The sequence below is a fragment of the Megascapheus bottae genome, chromosome 28 (assembly GCF_031878675.1).
Source record: "Megascapheus bottae isolate mThoBot1 chromosome 28, mThoBot2.hap1, whole genome shotgun sequence".
In the NCBI taxonomy this organism is placed as follows: Eukaryota; Metazoa; Chordata; class Mammalia; order Rodentia; family Geomyidae; genus Megascapheus; species Megascapheus bottae.
In genome coordinates, this window is record NC_143536.1 from 11,967,305 (window position 1) to 11,986,545 (window position 19,241).

Consider the following 19,241-nt stretch of genomic DNA (forward strand, 5'->3'; position numbering starts at 1 on the left):
TGGTAGGGAGGCTCCTTGCCTCAGTTCTGCCCCCAGCCCCTTCCGTGTCCTGGGTGGGGGTGGGGCCTGGAGAGCAAAGGGCTGTCCGCAACACATGCCAGGAAGCAGCTATGTACTGGACAATAAAGGTTCCTGCAGGATCCCGCCCAGCCTGGTCTCTACGCCTGGACTGGGCAGCTGAGGAGGACAGCCCTGGCTGAGGCGCCAGGCTGGGCAGACATTGGCAGGAAAGAAGAGAGACCACTGGAGAGAAGTCAGGCTGCACACCTGGGAGTGTGCTCCAGACACCCAAGGGCTGCCGTGCCTCCATCACCATTCATTCATCCTCCCTGATAACAACAGAAGAGCCAGTGTATAAACCAATGCTTTTATTCTCCACGGTACTATGGCAACGCTCTGGAGTCCTCTCCCGCCCCCTCCTCCTGGTTCCTGTACTCCACAGGGCAGGGGCTCAGGCTATCAAGGCAGACCTGTGTGCCCACCATCCACCTGAGTTAGAGGGGCCCTGGGCCCACCGTCCCCTCGGTCACCAGGGCCTCAGTGTCCACCTGCCCCTCAACCAGCAGTGACACGGCACCCTCCACACGGCCCGTGGCTGCCAGGGCCACCACAGCCTGCTCTGTGGGAAAGCCCATGCGCTCCAGCTGCTGCAGCCTGGGGAAGACAAGGAAGGAGTATCAGGCCCGGCCCCCACACCCACCTAGGAAACCCACCTCACCCATTCACCTTACCGCAGAGAAGAGACAGAGGACTTGGGCAGACACAGTGGACCCTGGGGCCCCTGGACCGGTGCGTCAAGAAGTGAGGCCCGAATCCCTTCCTGTAGCATTCGCTCATCCAGAGCTGCCCACAGTGGACTTCCTGGGGCAAAGCTGGATCCAGACTGGGTCCAGTCCAGGCCGGCCTCCAAGGAGCCCTCCCAGGTCACCTGCGAAGGCCCCAGACCTGGTGGGAACTGGGTTGAGCTGTCGCTATAAGACCAGGGACCAGGGGAGGCCAAGGGAGAAGGTCTGGGGTTTGCAGGCCTGCAGGGCAGAAGTACAAGAAAGTCTGGTTGCCACCCACTGCCACCTTTCCAGCACTAGGGCTAGGGTCAAGGCACCCCCTCACCTAGTTCCAGTAGGCTGGGCGATTGGCAGCTCAGCCATGCTCCCTGGGGCAGGGAGGAGCCTCAGAGGCCAGCACCCAGCCAGGGTCCTACACAAGATGCCATCTTGCAGCACCTGCAGTCGCTGCTCCGACATCTCTAGCCACCGGAAGGCCCCAGCCGCATCTGTCTGCCCAGAACAGGGCGGCTGGTCAAGGAAAACCAAAACCAGCCAGGGGTGTGGTATGCATGGCAGCAATTCCCTCCTCATGGCCCTGCAGGAGTATGTTGTCCCCTGTCTCCAGCCCAGGCTAGGAGAAGGAAAAGCACATGAAGAAGTGACGGGCCCCAGGGGCCAAGCCAGATGTGTCTCACTGTACAACCTGGCTCCTTCCAGCCGTGGCCAGCCCCAGACCCACTCGGCCTCCCTCGCCCCACGTGCCTGTCACATCCACTCCTGCCTCACCCAGACCTGGGTGGTTGCTCTCTCTAATCAAACAGGCTGCAGAGGCTGGCTTACTCGCTCTAGTGGCAGTTTTCTTGACAGGCCTTAAATATCTTTGGGGCAAATGTTCATGTTTGAGGTCCCTACACCACAAGCCACAGTGGTCCGGCTTGGTTCCCTACCAGTCCCTGGTCTGCCCCCACTCTAACCTTTGTATTTGCTGTGCCCTCTGCCTGGCCTGGTTCTCTTCCCCTCAACCTCTTCTTCCAGCCAGGGCTCACCTTAGGTGCCATCTTCCCTGCGGGCTCTGGTTGGTGTCTGAGGGGTGGGGGTGAGGGGAGGCACCTAGCCCCTCCCATTTTTTTATTTTTTTGTGGATCATGGGGCTTGGGCACTGTCCCTGAGCTCCTCAGCTCAAAGCTACCACCCTACCCCTGAGCTATAGCCCCATTTCCAGTTTTCTAGTGATTAATTGACGATAAGAATCTCTGTTCTTTAGTGCCCAGGCTGGTAGCTTTGAACTGTGATCCTCAGATCTCAGCCTCTTGAGTAGCTAGGATTACAGGTGTGAGCCACCGTGTCCAGCTGCCCCCTCCCATTTGCTAGTTCGGTGCTGTAGCACTTGAGCCACACCACACCCTAGCTTTTGTTTGGTCATTTCTGGGTCTCCCACTTTCTAAGAAGCCATCTTCTCATCTCTGCTCCTGAATAGATCCCAGGCGTGTACCACCATGCGCAGCTTAATTTTGAGGTGAAGTCTTGCTAACTTTTGTCCAGGCTGGCCTCAAGCCACCATTTTTCTGTTCCCAAATAGCCCCATGGGGTCCTTTCAATGAAGTCACCATGGACTGTGGGCTCAGGCAAAGGATACAGGCCAAGCCAGCCAGGAGTCCACAAAGCAGCTGCAGGAAGGGCGGTTCAGAGCTGAGCAGCGAAGTCAGGGCAAGCAGCAGCCATGGCAAGATCCATGGTGGCAGTGATTCTTGGGGCCGTCTGGGGTAGTGACCCTGCCCTGCCAGCATAGCCAGGTGGACAGGCATGTATCCACAGCCACCGGCTGCCCTGGACACCCCCAGGCCTGCCAGCAACACAGCCAGCAGCCCAGCAGTCAAGGAGAGCAGGGCAGAGGCATGTAGGAAGCGCAGTGTGCCCAGATGGCACTCCTGCCGCCAGCCCAGAGCAGGCAGGAACAGCAGGCTCAGGAGAAGGCTCGGCAGGGCCGTGTGGCCCAGGGCATGGGTCAGCAGCCGGTGCACTGGGGGAAAGAAAGGGCTTATGTGCCAGGTTACTGGTCCCAACCCCCAAGGCCATCCCAGGGGTGCTAGGCTGGGGGTGGGGAGGTGGGAACTATCACCCCCTCCTGAGCCGCCTGCCCCTTTCAGGAAGCAGGGTGGCCACTGCCATGGCTAGCCATCACAGGGGCTTTCTGTTGAGTCAAAGGAGCCCACTACTCTCTCTTCTCAGCAATCCCAAGCAGTGTAAAGATGCTTTCTGTGAAACGGTTTATAGCAGTTTTGTTATGCAGTGGTGGGGTCCTGTGCTAGCCAGGCAGACTCTCTACCATGGGAACCACAGCCCTACACCGTCTTGCTTGGAGTTAGTTTTTGAATATGAATAGGTTTTTCTCTTTTTTGGTCAGTTGTGGGGCTTGAACTCCGGGCTTGAGCACTGTCTTTGAGCCTCTTTTGTGTTCAAGGCTAGTGCTCAACCACTTGAGCCACAGTGTCACTTTCAGGGCTTTTTTTTTTTTTTTGAGGGGGGGGGTCACAGGGCTTGAACATGGCCTGGGCACTGTCCCAGAGCTTTTTAGCTCAAGGTTACCCTTGTGCCAAGCCCCACTTCCCATTTTCTTTTTTTCTTTTTGTGGGTCTTGGAGCTAGAACTCTAGGCCTGGGCGCTATTCTAGAGCACTTCGCTCAAAGCTACCGCCCTACCCCTGGCACCACAGCGCCACTTCCCATTTTCTAGTAGTTAGTTGGAGATAAGAGTCTCCCATTCTTTAGTGCTCAGGCTGGCTTTGAACCGTGATCCTCAGATCTCAGCCTCCTGAGTAGCTAGGATTAGAGCCACGCATGGCTGACTTCTATTTTTTTGAGTGGTTAATTGGAGATAAGAGTCTAATGGGGACTTTTCTGCACCAGCTGGCTTCAAATCCAGATCCTCAGACCTCAGGCTCCTGAGTAGCTAGGATTACAAGTTAAGCCACCAGCGCTCACACCTACACCAGCTTGGATAGAAATCCTGTTTAGGCTTACTGCTGAGGTGAGATCTCTTCAATTTTTTGCCTCAAACTTCAGTCCTCCTAATCTCTGCCTCCCCAAATACCTAGGATTATAGGTGGAAGCCACTGAGCCTGTCTGTTGTTTCGAAGGTTTTTCCTGTGTAACCCAGGCTGGCCTCAAGCTCATTGATCTTCAGCCTCTCAAGTGTTGGGATTACAGGTGCTGACAGCATAAATTCTAGTGAGACTGTCTGGTTCAACCCTGGAGCCACTCCACTCCCACAAAGCTGTTTAACCTTTTGCACCCTGCTTAACCTTAGACAGGTGTTCAAACTGTGTCAGAGAACAGCTGTCAGGGATGCTGTGAGAAGCAAACTACCCACAGCTTCTTGCCATCATAGACAAGTGTGCTTCCAAGGCCAACCTTCCCTGCATAATCACAGCAGCAAGTTTCTAGCCTCCTACAAGGTTCATGCACCCAGCCCTCACCCTGCCAGGGGTCCAGCAGCAGCTCCGGGACCAGGGCCAGGCTGGGGCCAGCCCCCACCAGCCACAGGATGCTCAGCAGTAACATCAAGACTGAGGAGGCCAGGGGCAGCGCTGGGGACAGGGAGCCAGCAGGGCCCCTGGCTTTCATAGCTTGGTTGTGGATGGTCAGGGGTAGTCCTGGGGCTGGGTGCTGGCGTGGGTAAAGAAAAACAGTAACAACCGTTATTATTGTAGCTTTTATCTGACTCCCTCTTAAGCATGTTATCAATAAGCTAGAGGCAGGCCACAGCTTGGCCATAGTGGTGCCCAGATCACAATCCATTTTCCCATCTCATCCACATATGGGGTGGGCAGGTGACAAAAGTCCTCAATGCTGATGAGTTCAGAATGAGTCTCAGGAGATTGAACCGGGCCCAGGGTTACCCAAAAGGGTCCAGACTCTAGGGCAAATTTACAGCTACCTCTAGCTTTCTTCCTCTTCCCTCCCCTCCACTTTGCCCAGCCTTAGGGTTCCAGATGGCCTCAGGTACTCTTGACCAAGGGGCCAGACCAGCCTATAGACTGGGGGGAAGGTGGGGCAGGAGGGCTGGAGGAGGGGGCCACATTCTAAGTGACCTAGAATGAGGCTTCTGCTTCTTCCCAGGCTGCTGAGTACATACAGGGCTGGCTCCATCTCTTTCTTACTCAGAGCCCTTGGGCACATTTTCCCACTTACTTCATCTGAGAAATGGGGATTCATCAAGTCTTTTCCTCATAGGATGGTGGAAGAAAAAAAGTACTAGGCTGAGGCAGGCAGAGGCCTGCAGCTGCAGGTCAATAAATCTCATTATCCGTGCGAGGCTGACGTCACTATCAACTGGCCCGATAAGGCTGCAAAATGGAGGCAGTCTCTCCAGGCTCTGGCTCCCAAACTTGGATACTGCCTGTCTACAGAGCAAGGCTCTTCTTTCCCAGGCTCTTTGTGCCCACCCCCCCCCCCCCAGCCTTCCAGTTGCCTTTCATCCCTGTCTTTGTCTCAGGATTCCTAAGGAACTGATTCAGTGTAGAAAGATGGATCCTAAAGACACAAGGTTGTCTACTCTCTGCTTCCTAAGCCAATGGTTTCCTCTGCCAATGGTTTCCTCTGCCACTGGTGTATAGGAAAGATGTGGACTTCTCTGCCTGCCATGTCTTGCTTTCCCAGTCACCAACCAGCAAACTCCTACCCATCTTTGAAGCCTAGCTCAGATGGCTGCCTTTTCCCTAAACTTTCCTCCATCATGGCTCCCTCAGGAGAGGTGGTCTGGGTTCAGAAGGAGAATTTCACCCGGGGTACTCTCTGCACGGAGTTGGTGCTTTATATTTGTTCACAGAAAAGAGGCACTAGTTTGGCTCCAGGCCCTGCTCAGGGATGTGGGGTGAACTCTGGCCCTTCCTCTATGGGGCCAGGCTGAGGCTGTGAAAGAGACGCAGGTGTCCGCCTTGCCTGGAGGCAGGGCCTGGGGCCCGGGGGGGGGGGGGGGGGGGATCCACTGAAGCTTCCTCGCACACCTGCACAACCACTGTACCCTTGGGCACTTTAGCAACTGGTGAAGGACTCTGCCTGTGGGCACATACGAAAAAAAACCAAACCAAACCCCGAGGCCTGGGGATCTGATTCTTCACCGACCCTGCCTACCTTCACTGGGCAGCCTGGAGGGCGGCAGGGGAGGGGCAGGAAAAGGTTCTTCTGGGTGGTGGCCTGAGTGGATGGGGGAGGGGGCTGCCCCAGGGTCTGGGTCCAGCTCAGCTGTGGGACTTTGGTTCAAGCAGGCCTCAGTTTCCCCTTCTGTGAAGAACCAGGGCATATTGGATTTAATAGGCCTCCTCGACGTCGACCGTTACGGGGGGGGGCGGGAGCGGCTCTGGGGCCAGGCTCGTGTTGGGCCCCCCTCCCCCGCCGCCCGGGCCACGCGTCGGAGATACTCACCGCGGCGCGCCCCTCACCCCGGAAGGCCGGGCGGCCCCTCCCCCTCCCTCCCCTCCCCCCGTGGCTGGGAATCGAGCCGCGGGCTGGGACCCACGGCACGCACGCCCGGGCGCGTGACCCGGGGCCGACGCCGCCAGGCCCCCTCCCCCGCCGCCCGCCGATTAGTCAGCAGTTGTCCTAGGCCCGGATCCCTTCCCCCAAGCCCTGCCGTCCGCCTCCGTTTTCCTCCAGGGTAGGCTCTTCGGAGACGGTCCCTAGAGCCAGCGGACGTGACCATTTCGAACCACCTGGCCTCGCGCGGAGAATCGCTCCCGTTCGGCTCTGACCCCGGCTCGCCGACGCTCAGGTCCCTCGGGGGCTGTTTCGGCCCGCGCGTCAGGTCTGGTGCTCTCTAGAGAGGGGTCGGGACAACGGTTTCGGGAACGGAGGAGGAGAAAGCAGTGGTTCGCCCCTCGTTCGTCCACCCCTGTGGCCTGGCCCGATGGTCGCGCCCGAGGTTGCGGGTTTCGCGCCTGCGCAGTGCGACGCCTAGAGGGAAAGCGAGAGGGAGACGGACGTTGAGAGAACGAGGAGGAAGGAGAGAAAATGGCGTCCACGGGTAAGCACGGCGGAGCCGCGGTCGCGCCGGCCAAGGCCTGGGTCCCCACATTGGGGGCCGCGCGTCTCTAGGGCGAGGGCAGTCGGGGTGACCGAGTGGAGGTGAGGGGAGAGGTTGGAGGCGCTGGCCGCGGCCCGGCGAACGGGGGGTGGGCGGGGGGGGGGGGGCCGCGGTTTCCTCCCCTCCCCCACCGGGCGGGCCGGTTCTGGAACCTTCCGGCGCGCGGGGGGCTCGCGGCCGCGCGGGGCCCGCGCCGGCCTCCATTGTGTGGCGGGCGGTCGTCGGTGCCCCGCGCCGCGGGCCGCTGGCCACGTGGGCGGGGCCTCGCGGGAGGCGCGCGGGGAGCCGCGGCCAGGCCTGGAGCGCGGCGCCCCGAGAGCGCGGCGGCGGGGGGGGGGACGGGGCCCCGGGGAGCCCCCCGCACCCTAGAAAGCGGCTTTGGGGTCCCGGGTGGGGGGAGCCGAGTTTTCCGGAGAAGCTGAGGAGGGAAAAGAAGAAGAAAAAGAAAAAAAAAATAACAAAAAAGCATGGCGGACCAGGGGCGCCGGGCCGTGAGCGCGAGGCCCGTCGTCGTCCTCCCGGGCCGGCCGGCGGGGGCGTCTCGAGCTGTGCCGCTGGGCCCCGATCCACGGCCCGCCGTGTGGGTTTTATCTTTGTGTGCGCCCCATTTCCCATCCCCCCCCCCACACACACACCAGAAGCAATTAAGTGGCTTCCCGGGGCCGGTTCCCGGCAGACGCCGAGGGAGGTCAGGTTGTATAACGGGGCTGCATCCTGGAGCCGGGCGGAACGAAACTCGTCAACTGCGGTCAGCGACGCCGGAGTCTCCCGTGCAGCGCGTGTCGCGTCGGCCTGTGTTTGGTCGACAGGCTGGTTTATTTCATGGAACTAGGCGCTAGTGAGGAATGGGGGGGGAGGTGGTTCTAGAAGGGGTTTGCCTGGGGCCTGCTCGCCCCACCCCACCCCACCCCCGGGGGGTTTAGGGCAACCACACGCCGGGGTAGGCGCCTGCATTTTTGTCTGAGGGATTCGGCAGCCTGATCTTAGGCCTTAGAGGCAGTGGGGGGAAAATAAGGGGGAAGACGGGTAAAGCTCTTGAGCCTGTCAGAGACCGTTTTGGAAAGACTCCAGCACCTGAAGGACAATGTTAACTTCCACCATATGTGTGATCGGTAAGCAGGTAAATGTCGACTCTCATGCCAGGCTGCCCGGAATGAATTCTAAAAGAGCACTGGAGGTTCCATGGTCCGAGACATCCTGGTGGGAAGTGGTTTCTTCAGTGCTCTTCCTCTCCACTTGCCCAGGAAGACAAAATTTGTACGCTCACGTTTGGGGTTAAGCATGCCTTTTTTTCAGTCAACTCAAATAAAACCCTATTTACTGATAACCACCTCCTCCTGTATTACCAGTATGCTGTAGACATGTGCTAGGTAATGCTTGGAGAATCTTTCAGGAACCTTAATCTGGACCTGAGTTTTTCTGTAAAATTATACTAGGCCTTTCAAAAACTTCTTGAACTCTGAGCTTAAAGCATTTGGGTCCTGGCATAGTTACTGCATGTTGACTTTATTTAGTCCGTCCAGGGGTTTGAACTCAGGGCCTGGCCATTGTCCTTGAGCTAGCTAGCACTCTACCACTTGAGCCACATCACCACTTTTGGCTTTTTCTGTGTATGTGGTACCAAGGAATGGAACCCAGGGCTTCATGTATGCTAGGCACTAGGCAAGCACTCTACCAGTAGGCCACACTCCTGGTCTTCATGCTGACTTTAATACATTATATGTATTCTGTAACCCAGAGTCTCTGCAGTTTTAGGGTAGTGACTAAAGTATTTCAGCCACCTCCTTGCATAATGAATGGTAGGTGTTTCCCTCCTGGTCTCTAGTGCAGTATATATGTCCAAAGTAAAATGTACCACCGCAAAGGCCCACCTGGATGGCATCCCATGTCCACAGCCTGTATGTGAGGGTTTTGGAGTGGTTTGTCTCCCTCCCCCACACAACCCGCAGCTTGAATTCAGGGTCTGGACACTGCTTGAGCCTTTGTGCTTAAGGCTAACACTCTACCTTTTGGGTCACAGTCCACTCCCAGCTTTTTCTGAGTAGTTATTGGAGGGTGATAGTTTATTGGAGGCTCTAGCCTTAAGAAAGCCCAAGGATAGTATTCAGACCGTGAGCTCATGCCCAGGACTGGCAAAAAAGAAAAAAAAACAGAAAGACCTCACTGAATAGTCAGTGGCTCACACCTGTAATCCTAACTACTCAGGAGTCCAGGAGTCTGAGATCTGAGAGTGGTGGTTCAAAGCCAGTGTAGGCACTCATCTCCAATTAACCACTAGAAATGGAAGTGGTGTTCAAGGCCTTGAGTTGAAGAGCTCAGAGACAATGCCCAGGCCAGAGTTCAAGCCTCACAATGCACCCTCCTCCCCCCCCCCCAAAAAAAAAGTCTTAAGGACTTCCCTATCTGGGCTGGCTTGGAACTGGTCTTTGTGCATGCTAGGCAAGCACTCTGCCACTTGGCCAAACTCCTAGCCCAAGGTCTTTTTATTTGCACGTTTGAGGGGGAGGGGAACCTAGTTGGGCTAGAAATGTGGCTTAGTGGTAGAGTGCTTGCTTAACATGCATGAAGCTCTAGGTTCAATTCCTCAGTACCACATAAAGAGAAAAGGACTGGCAAAACAAAATTAGTTAATCTGACTAGCAACCATGTATATTTGAGAGAATAAATTTTTTTTGGTCATGGAACTTGAACTCAGAGCTTAGATACTGTCTCCCAGTTCTTTTATTGCTAAAGACTAGTGCTTTACCATTTTCAACCACAATGCCACTTTTGAGTTCTTTTGTTGGTAAATTGGAGATAGAAGATTTTTCAGCCCAGTCTGGCCTTGATTCCCTATCCTCAGATCTCAGCCTCCTGTGTACCCAAGGATTATAGGTGTGAGCCACCAGTGCCCAGCTTGTATTTAAAACTAGGATGTTCATGTGCTGTGGATAAATGCAAGTTCCCATGAATTGCCTTCCTTGGCCCACTCATCAAATCCTCTGTTTTCATACTGGTCGTGGGGCTTGAACTCTGAGCCTTGTCCCTGACCTCTGCAGCTCAAGGCTATCGCTCTATTGAGCCACAGTGCCACTTCGGTTTTCGGGTGGTTAATTGGAGATGAGTCTCACAGACTTCTGTGCCCACGCTGGTTTTGAACTGTGATCCTTAGATCTCCGACTCCCAGGATTACAGGTATGGGCCACCTAAGCCTGGCTGCCATGTTATGTTTTAAATAACTGCTCTTGTGTAAATGTCGTGCAAACATTGGACGTAAATTGAAATCTATAAACTGAAAACATACAGGTCTGTGATTTCAAATAATTTCATGTACAAAAACCTCAGCAAAATGGTTGAAGCATATAATTGGTTTTAGATATTGTTTTGGTGTGTTTATGGTGTGTTAATGGAAAGGAATGATTTTTAATTTTGCAAGTAACATAAAATGACTTGTATGCTTTTGGAAGTGCTTTCAAAACCAGTCATGAACTATCATGTGCATGCCTGTAATCCTAGCACTCGGAAGACTAAGACAGGAGGATCTCTAGTTCAAGGCCAGTTTGGGCTACATGGTGAAATCCTGTCTCACAGCCAAAAAGGAAGTGGCTTAATTGTCTTGAAAAAATCTTTTTTCCCCATTATAGATTCCATTTGGGAAATTGACAGGGTGATGCTGATGATTCCAGGTTGAGTTAAGAGTGTACAGAGAAAGTAATCTAAGGAAGAGATGTAGAAAGCCAACTCAGGTGAATTCAATGAGACACTGTCCGGACAGGTCAGAAGATTACCAAGCGGGCTTTAGATTTTTAAGCAGTTACACTTCTGTCATAATAAGCTGAAATCGCCAGCTATTGCTTTGGATAAGAGATTTTCTAGTAGGCAAAAGGGGCTTTTTTGTCTCATCATAATGATAATTTCTTTAAACAGAAAGCAAGATGATATGTCTGTAAAAAGGAAAGGATTGAACAGAAATTTAAAAAATAATTACTTCAGCTGCCTTAAAAATGAGTTTATGTAACTTTATTTCAGTACTATTGTGAACACTTTGTTTTATAAGATTTTGTTTACGAGGAAAAACAGTTCATGGTTTGTTTTTCTTTTTGTTTTTTTGGCCAGTCCTGTAGTTTGAGCTCAGGGCCTGAGCACTGTCCTTGGGCTTTCTCAAGTCTAGTGCACTACCATTTGAGCCACAGCACAATTTCCAGTTTTTTCTGGGTATGTACCAAGGAAGTAAACCCAGGGCTTCACACATGCTAGGTGAGCACTCTACCACTAGGCCATCTACTGACCCTCATGGAATTTTTACTTAAACACTAAGTTCAAATTACTTTAGGTTTTAGGAAATATGGTGGGCATACCTAAAACCAAAAATTTCTCATGATTCTTTGCCAGTTCTCAAGTCTGCATATTGCTCGGGCCTCACATGTGCCCAGGCAAGCACTTTACCACCAAGTTATACCACTAGTGCGTATACAATAAATAGCTTTTGAGTTACTATTCAGAATTACATAGTAGTTGTAATACTATTGTGTAAGTTTTGGTTTTTTTCCCTGCCAATCCTGGGGCTTGAACTCGGGGCCTGGTGGGCTTCTCATGGCTAGTGCTCTACCACTTGAGCCACAGCGCCACTTCCAGCTTTCTCTTTGTATGTGATACTGAGGAATCAAACTTCTCGCATGCAAGGCAAGTGCACTACCATGGCCCACACTCTCAGTCCCTGGAACTACTATGTAGTTCTGATGCAGTCAGCAGACCCTTAATACTAAACTATAATGAAAATCTTTCGCCATTCCATTTCACTGCTATGCTAGCAATTTCAGTAAATCTTGCTGGTGATAAAGTGATAGAATATGTTTTCTCAGTGCTGTAGCCACTGATGTAATAAGTCTGGTGTTAAGCATGATTTCATCATGTGCCTCTTTTTTTTTTTTGTGCCAGTCCTGGGCTTGAGCTCATGGCCTGAGCTTTGTCCTTGGACTTTCTCAAGACTAGAGTTCTACCACTTGAGCCTCAGCACCACTTCTGGCTTTTTTCTATGTATGTGGTTCCTGAGGAACTGAACCCTGGTCTTCATGCATGCTAGGCAAGCACTCTACCACTAGGCCAAACTCCCGGCCCCCATGTGCCTCCTTTTATGAAAAGATAAAGCTTCTGATCTGTTTTGAGTTTTTGATAGCCTCAAGATAGTGCTCCTATATTTGAATTGATAGGCTGTGGTTAGGGATGGATTGTACTCATGGGAACATGCTAAGTAGTCCTATCAAATCAGCTGATCTTGATCTCATTAGGTAACAACCTTTTGAGACTGAGCTCAACTTAGACTTAATTGGTTTAGTATTAATTGATGATAGGTCCAGATTTGGACCTTTGTAGGTTCTCACTACTTGATTCCCCCCCCCCATCAGTTTTCCTTTATCTTTACTGATTGTCCACTATCTTTCTCCTTGTTTTCTCTAGATTATAGTACCTACAGCCAAGCAGCAGCCCAGCAGGGGTAAGTCAGTCTTTGCAATAGTATTTTATTTATGACTAATGTTTTAGAGCATGCAGCTTCATATCATTGTAGCAGATATAGTAATGGAATCAGAATGTCCTGTATTCAGTTCTTACATTTAATTCTTTTACAGCTACAGTGCTTACACCGCCCAGCCAACTCAAGGATATGCACAGACCACCCAGGTAATCCTTAAGATAATTAAGTGTGTAACTGTATTTTGAAGTAAAATGTTTTGATTGGCTATTACAGTAGCTAACAGACCTTTTTTCAGAAATTCAGAGTAACATGAAAATAATCATTATAAACCTAGTGATTTTCATAGTAGAGTGCAAAGGACTCTACTCTGCCATCATGACTTGAAACTATTCTTCTCTTCCTCCTCCCCAATCCTAGGGCTAGTACTGCCCTTGAGCTGCTTTTGTTCAAGGCTAACTCTCTACCACTTGGACCACGGCACCGCTTCCGGCTTTTTCTGTGTATGTGGTACTGAGGAATTGAACCCAGGGCTGCATGCATGCTAGGCAAGCACTCTACTAACTAAAGCCACATTTCCAGCCCCTCCCCCTACATCATCCCCTCCACCATCCCCTGTCATGGGGCTTGAACTCTGGGCCCAGGCATCGTCTCAAGGCTGCTACCATACCCCTTGAGCCACAGCCTGACTTCCCATTTTCCAGTGGTTAATTGAAGGTGAGAGCCAGCCCAGGATGGCATTGAACTGCAATCCTCAGATCTCAGCCTCATGAGTAGTTAGGGTTACAGGAGTGAGCTACCAAGCCCTTCCCTAAAACCATTCTTAAACTACGCATTCTATAGCTTTCTGGGCTCTCTGATAAAACCATTTTGCAAATGAGAAAACTGCAAAACATAATATTAGATAACTTGGGGAGTGGTTAGTGACCAGTTAGTAGTGGATTAAGGTCTAAAAACCATAGCTGCCATGCCAGAAGTTTAGCCTAGTGGTAGAATGTTTGCCAGGCATGCATGAAGACTGGGGTTCGATTACTCTGTGCCACATACACAGAAAAAGCCAGAAAGGGCCCCATGGCTAAAGTGGTCAAGCTCTAGCCTTGAGAAAAGCCCAAGGACAATGCTCAGGCCCTGAATTCAGGCTTTTTTTTGGGGGGGTCCAGGCCCTGAACTCAGGGCCTGAGCACAGTTCTTGGCTTTCTCCATGCTAGAGCTCTACCACTTAAGCCACAGCACCATTTCTGGGTTTTTCTGTATATGTGGTACCAAGGAATGGAACCCCAGCCTTTGTGCATGCTAGTTAAAACACTCTACTTCTAGGCCAAACTCCCAGCCCTCCTCATGGACCATTTTTGACAAAGATAGGGCTATGAACTTTTTTTTCCTCCCAGTCCTGGCTGTTTTAAGTCAGCCTGGGCTCTGTCCCTGAGCCTATTTGTGCCCAAGGCTAGCACTCTACCACTTGAGCTCCAGCTCCACTTGCAGTTTTCTGGTGGTGAATTGAAGATTAGAGTCTCATGGGGACTCTTCTACCCATGATAGATTCAAACTGTAATCCTCAGATCTCAACCTCCTGAGTAGCTAGGATTACAGGCATGAGCCACCAGCACACTGCTTGAACTCTGTTATATGAGTCTATATGTTTGAAACCTAGAGCTAGGATAGAGTACTTTCTTGAACGGTTTCTGGGTTCAGTTTCTAGTACTGCAAAAATAGCAGCATATACCAAAAGTTGGGAGTGGATCTAAGTGCTAGAACAAGTACTTATGACATGTGTAAGGTCCTGACCCACACCCTCCTCCATGCCCCCCCCCAAAAAAAATTTACACCAACAATAGGTTCTAGAAATAAGCTGCCTAGTGTCAGAATACCTCAAATTCTGGAAATATTCAAAATGTATACTAAGAACTATAGGAAAAATTGTAGGACAACTAGGATGTGTTGCCTCTGGCAATAGATTTTAATATAACTAGTCGTTCAAACCTACAAAACTGAGCATGCTAATATAAGAGAGCATGTAATGTTTTAGTTTATTTTCTTGAAATAGTATAATAGTTTTAGCATTTCTGGCCCTCCTTCCAACATTTGTTTCCATAGGAGAGGTGTTGTACTGCTCTTAAGTAGTGACAGTTATCCACCGATGCCTTTATTGCTCTTTCCAGAGGAATACTTTGTTAAATTTCCTATATAAACTGAGGCATTTCCTAATTGTCTTAAGAACTACTTTGTTCTTTACCAAAAATATGAGTAAGTTAAAATGCAACAAGCATTTATAAGTTCATTTTATTGCTAAAACAGAAGGATCATACATGTATTTCTTTTGGAGCAGGCGTATGGGCAACAAAGCTATGGAACTTATGGACAGCCTACTGATGTCAGCTATACCCAGGCTCAGACTACTGCCACTTATGGGCAGACAGCATATGCAACTTCCTATGGACAGCCTCCCACTGGTAAGACCTATCTTGGAGAGATTTTTGGGTCATAATGGCTAGGGCACTTGCCAAAGTCTTGTTGCTTGTGCTCTTAGATGTATATTCTAATTCATACTTGGATGTCTGGGAATCTTTTATCCTAGTGGGGAGGGGGTGTTTTATTTTCTCTTTCCTTGAATTCTTGTGGGAAATCCAAATCGTGTGTGTGGGATCGATTCCAAGAGAGAAAAAGAATTTTTGTATTGAACAATCACAACAAAATGGAGACTTGCACTGTATATTGTGCTGATACTCAAAAATGAGCCTCTTAAACTGAGGTGCTTAAAAATCAAGTTGGTTTTTGCAACTGTTTGCTTCATCTGATTAGTGTACCCTCTATTTCTGTTTTGTGCTTTCCACAGTAGAAGGGACCAGTACAGGTTTGACTATCCTGCTCATTCTTGCATGGGAAATGCTTTCCATCTTGTCTAACCCTGTAATGTTAACCCTTAGGTGTTTTCATTTGTTTAACCCCCAGATTCTCTAACGTCACACACAGCTAATAAAACTGCTTCAGCTGCCATTCAAGGTCCATGTCCTTTTTTATATGTGAATTTGGGGAAAGTTTTGTTATATAATATTATTAATTTTTGTCAAACCTTAATAGTAGTTACCTTCCCAAAGGTATTTCAGATGTTTATGCCCAACTGACTTTTCCCCTACTCCCTAAAGGATAGTTGCATGATTAAACTTACTTAAGAGAAGCAAACTGCCACCCTGCATGTGCCATGTTTGTCTGTTGGTTTCCAGTCCAGGCATATTTTTCTGTTTTAAGTATTATGAGTTAATCCATAGTGTGTGTAAAATACATATATATATTTATATACATACATATATATGCATTACATGGTACTTGAAAAGATTTGTAAAGCTTAGAACAAGGTTGAGTGTAGTATGTAGAAGTCTAGCAGTTTCTCTTTTTTTCCAGTGCTTTGTAGTTTCAGATTTCCTAGTTCCTCCATCTTTATTTCAAGGTGTTAATTTATGAAAATGATAATAGAGTATACTTTTCTAAACATCTTCAGTTCTTAAAATTGTGTATACTCTAGTAGGAGGAAAGATGCCTATTTGTCATTTACTTTATTGAGTAGTAGTGTTACAGATTTATTGAGACAGACATAACTTTCTAATTTAATTGTGGGAAAAGTTGAAAATAATAGCTTCTAGCCTTAGAAATTGCTAGACTTTTGTAGGGCATTGTTTATAGGCAAAATGGGCAATTGTTAGGCTCCACATATTTGTGTCAGTGACTGAGAAAGTCCCATCACCATGACATAGCCACAGAATTACAGGGCATCCTAAAACAGAAGCTAGTAGTTTTGATGAGTTGGAAATATAATCATAGGAAGAGTGTTTATAGATTTTGTAACTTCTTGTAGTACCCCTCATACCTCACTTAAATCTTAGCAACAACTTCTAGGATATAGGAACCAAAGTTAAACCTGATGTGCAAATTTTTTGGACAGTGTTATGGGTGCCTAATAGGCAGTAAATAGGTTTAGGCACCTTTGCTAGGTTTTTTTGTTACTGTTTTGTTTTGGTCAATCTTTGGTTTTGAATTCAGAGCCTACACGCTGTCCCTGAGCTCTTTCATGTAAAGCTTCCCTTCTAGTGCTTTGAGGCACAGTGCTACTTCTGGTTTTCTGGTGGTTAATTGGAAGTAAAGAGTCTCCAGGGCTCACTTTCAACTGTGAGCCTCAGATCTCAGCTTCCAGATTAGCTAGGATTACAGGCATGAGCCACTTGCTAATGCCCATCTTTGCTGCTGCTCCTGCTCTGTCCCCCTTATACCTCAACTACTTTATACATAAAACTCATTGGATAATTGTCACAAGGAATGTATAAAAATAATACTGTTTTCTTTTAGGATTCTCTCCTAGAATCTAAATTAAGCTTCAGGGAGAAAAAGGCTTTATAATACAACACAATTATTCCATTGAAATCCTTAGTTTTTATTGTTCTCCTTGAACAGAAGTTTTTTGTTTTTTTTTTTTTTTGCCAGTCCTGGGCTTGGGCTCAGGACTTGAGCACTGTCCTTGGACTTTCTCAAGGCTAGAGCTCTACCACTTGAGCCTCAGCACCACTTCCGGCTTTTTCTGTATATATGTGGTACCAAGGAATTGAACCCCTAGGCAAGCACTTTAACCACTAAGCCAAACTCCCAGCCCTTGAACAGAAGTTTTAATTGGCCTCTTTTTCTTCATATCATCATTTCACAGTGGGTGTCATGTTTTTTGTTGTCATTGAGTCATTTTGCTCTGTTGACGCTTACTAATTTTGCCTGGCTGCTTGTGTGGGTACTATAGTTTGATTAAAGGTTATTAACCTAGTATCTCTGGGTAATCTTGAGCACCTACTGGCTCTAATTATTGCTGCATAGTTTTGTGATGTAAGTTATTGCCCTCATCAGTTTTAATGTTTTGTTGGTTAGCTTATGAATCTCACAGGTGGCCTGTTGTGTCAGGGGAAAATCTGTAAGAGTAGATGGAATTAGTAGTTATTTAATTTTTTTGGTGGTGTGCCTAGGGTTTAAACTCAGAGCCTGGGTGCTATCCCTGGGGTTTTGGCTTACAGTTAAGCACTCTACCATTTGAGCCACAGCTCTACCTCCAGGACGGAGTTGCTTAATTGGAGATAAGCGGCTCAGTGGACTTCCCTACCCAGGCTGGCTTAGAACCATGATCCTCAGATTTCAGCCTCCAGAGTATCTAGTATTACATATGTGAGCTACTACCAGTAGTTGTCTGTAGTTAATTTCAAACAAATCTTGCTTTGTCTGGTTAGCTTTAGGACTCTGCAGAGATTGAGGGTATCACTCAGTGGGGTAGAATCCTTACTTGGCCACATACAAGATCCTGGATTCTATTCCTGGCACTGCAAGAGGAAAAAAGCTACTTGAGATGAAAATGCCAATTGAAGAGAGGGGAAAAAAAACAACACTTCATTGCTTAGGGCTCTCAGTTCTGTAGAATTCAGGAATATATATGGGGTTTTTTTGTTTTGTTTTTGGCCAGCCCTGGGCCTTGAACTCAGGGCCCAAGGACTTGGGCTTTCTCAAGGCTAGAGCTCTACCACTAGAGCTCAATCAGGAATCAAACCCAGGCAAGCACTCTTATTGGTGGGCCAAACTGCCTGCTGGCCCATGTTTCTACCTGTTTTAGACATAATTCATTTCAGAATTGACTTTTGAATGTTTAGAATACAGAAAAGGCATTATTGGCCAGGCGCTGGTGGTTCATATCTATAATCCTAGCTACTCAGGAGTCTGAAATCTAAGGACCACTGTTCACAGCCAGCCTGGGCACAAAGGGCGGTGAGACTCTTATCTCCAATTAACCACCAGAAAACCAGAAATGGTGCTGTGGCTCAAGCGGTAGAGCATTAATCTTGATCTGAAGAGCTCAGGGACAGTGCCCAGGGCCCTGAGTTCAAGCCCCACAACTCTCGCGCGCGTGCACACACAAACACACACACACACACACACACACGCACACGAGGAGGAAGCGGCATTGTTCATACTACAAAAAGTGATACATTAGACTACCCCCCCCCCAAGTGGAAGAAACTGGGCATATAGTGCACACCTGTAATTTTAGCGCTCAGAAAGCTAGGGAAGGAGACTGAATATGGAGCCAGCTTGGGTAACTTACTAAAAGACACATGGTTCATTTTTATAATCGGAGGTACTCAGGCTTAGATCATAGGATCAAGGTTTGAAGGCCACCCAGACGAGAAAATCTGTGAGACTTTCTAATTAACCACCAAATGTTGGAAGTGAAGCTGTGGCTCAAGGCAGAATGTTGTTAGCTTTGAGCACAAAAGCTCAATGACAGCACTCAAGCCCTGAGTTCAAGCCCCAGCACTAACACCCCAAAACATTGGTAGTACATGGCATATTAATTGATTTTCATTTTACTGAAATTTCATTCTTTATTGCCTTGTAACCCAAGCTGACTCAGAGCTTATGATGTTCCTGGATTTCAGCCCTTAAACACTTTTTCTTTTTGTCAATCTTGGGAGTTGAACTCAGGGCCTGAGCACTGTCCTTGGACTTTCTCAAGGCTAGCATTCTATCACTTGAGCCACAGCACCATTTCCGGCTTCTTTCTGTGTATGTGGTATCAAGGAATTGAACCCAGGTTTTTGTGCATGCTAGACAAGCACTCTACCATTAGGCCAAACTTCCGGCCCTGAAGATATTTTTTTTTTTAATTTATTGATTTATTTGTAGTAGTACTGCAAAATATTTAGGCTGTGTGTTGTAGGCATTTTGAGTTTGTGTTCTAAAGGAAAAGACATAGATCCTGCCAGGATGAGTCCATTCTGGCCTGTAAAATGCCTCTGAAAGCAAGTCTTTGGTTCTTGTTACCTAGGTAGGAAAAACACTGAAGGAGGGAGCAGGACTTGAGAGTCCATCTCTAAGATTACTGGGCAGAAAAAAGACACTTGCTTTTGGTGGAAAAGTAAGACAAA

The 19,241-nt window shown here is 48.9% G+C and overlaps 2 protein-coding genes across 15 annotated transcripts in view; one reads left to right on the forward strand and one right to left on the reverse strand.

Moving 5' to 3' along the window:
• Positions 1-370: 370 nt before the first annotated feature.
• Positions 371-6,945, reverse strand: Rhbdd3 (rhomboid domain containing 3). Of its 3 annotated transcripts, none has more exons than XM_090320416.1 (7): positions 6,838-6,945; positions 6,478-6,718; positions 4,243-4,432; positions 2,404-2,787; positions 1,111-1,273; positions 732-1,025; positions 371-654 (listed from the first exon to the last, which is right to left on the reverse strand). In XM_090320416.1, coding segments are annotated over exons 1-7 (1,434 nt in total). In that variant the 5' UTR covers positions 6,840-6,945; the 3' UTR covers positions 371-494. The 3 variants fall into 3 exon arrangements, with proteins under 3 accessions (XP_090176542.1, XP_090176545.1, XP_090176543.1); XM_090320419.1 differs by lacking the exon at positions 6,838-6,945 and adding an exon at positions 5,900-6,049 and having other exon boundaries at positions 6,478-6,563; XM_090320417.1 differs by lacking the exons at positions 6,478-6,718; positions 6,838-6,945 and adding an exon at positions 4,958-5,200.
• The window catches only part of Ewsr1 (EWS RNA binding protein 1), a 31,332-nt gene continuing 18,697 nt past the window's right edge, over positions 6,607-19,241 (forward strand). For 2 of the 12 annotated variants that reach the window (XM_090320403.1, XM_090320405.1), the window contains exons 1-5: positions 6,674-6,788; positions 12,285-12,321; positions 12,455-12,506; positions 14,621-14,747; positions 15,131-15,148. In XM_090320403.1, the coding sequence (XP_090176529.1) occupies positions 6,776-6,788; positions 12,285-12,321; positions 12,455-12,506; positions 14,621-14,747; positions 15,131-15,148 (247 nt within the window). In that variant the 5' untranslated portion in view covers positions 6,674-6,775. Of the gene's footprint in view, positions 6,789-12,284; positions 12,322-12,454; positions 12,507-14,620; positions 14,748-15,130; positions 15,149-19,241 lie in introns of all 12 variants that reach the window. The other 10 variants (XM_090320404.1, XM_090320406.1, XM_090320407.1 and 7 more) reach the window with 8 other exon arrangements.

Bases quoted from the DNA above. Each gene is read 5' to 3' on its own strand.
- Rhbdd3 (XM_090320416.1), bottom strand. The intron at 1,274-2,403 runs GTATCCTTTGCC...CTGGGCAGACAG, and splicing joins ACTCCTGGCTGGCTTGGCCT to ATGCGGCTGGGGCCTTCCGG. The intron at 1,026-1,110 runs GTGAGGGGGTGC...TCTGCCCTGCAG, and splicing joins GCCCAGCCTACTGGAACTAG to GCCTGCAAACCCCAGACCTT.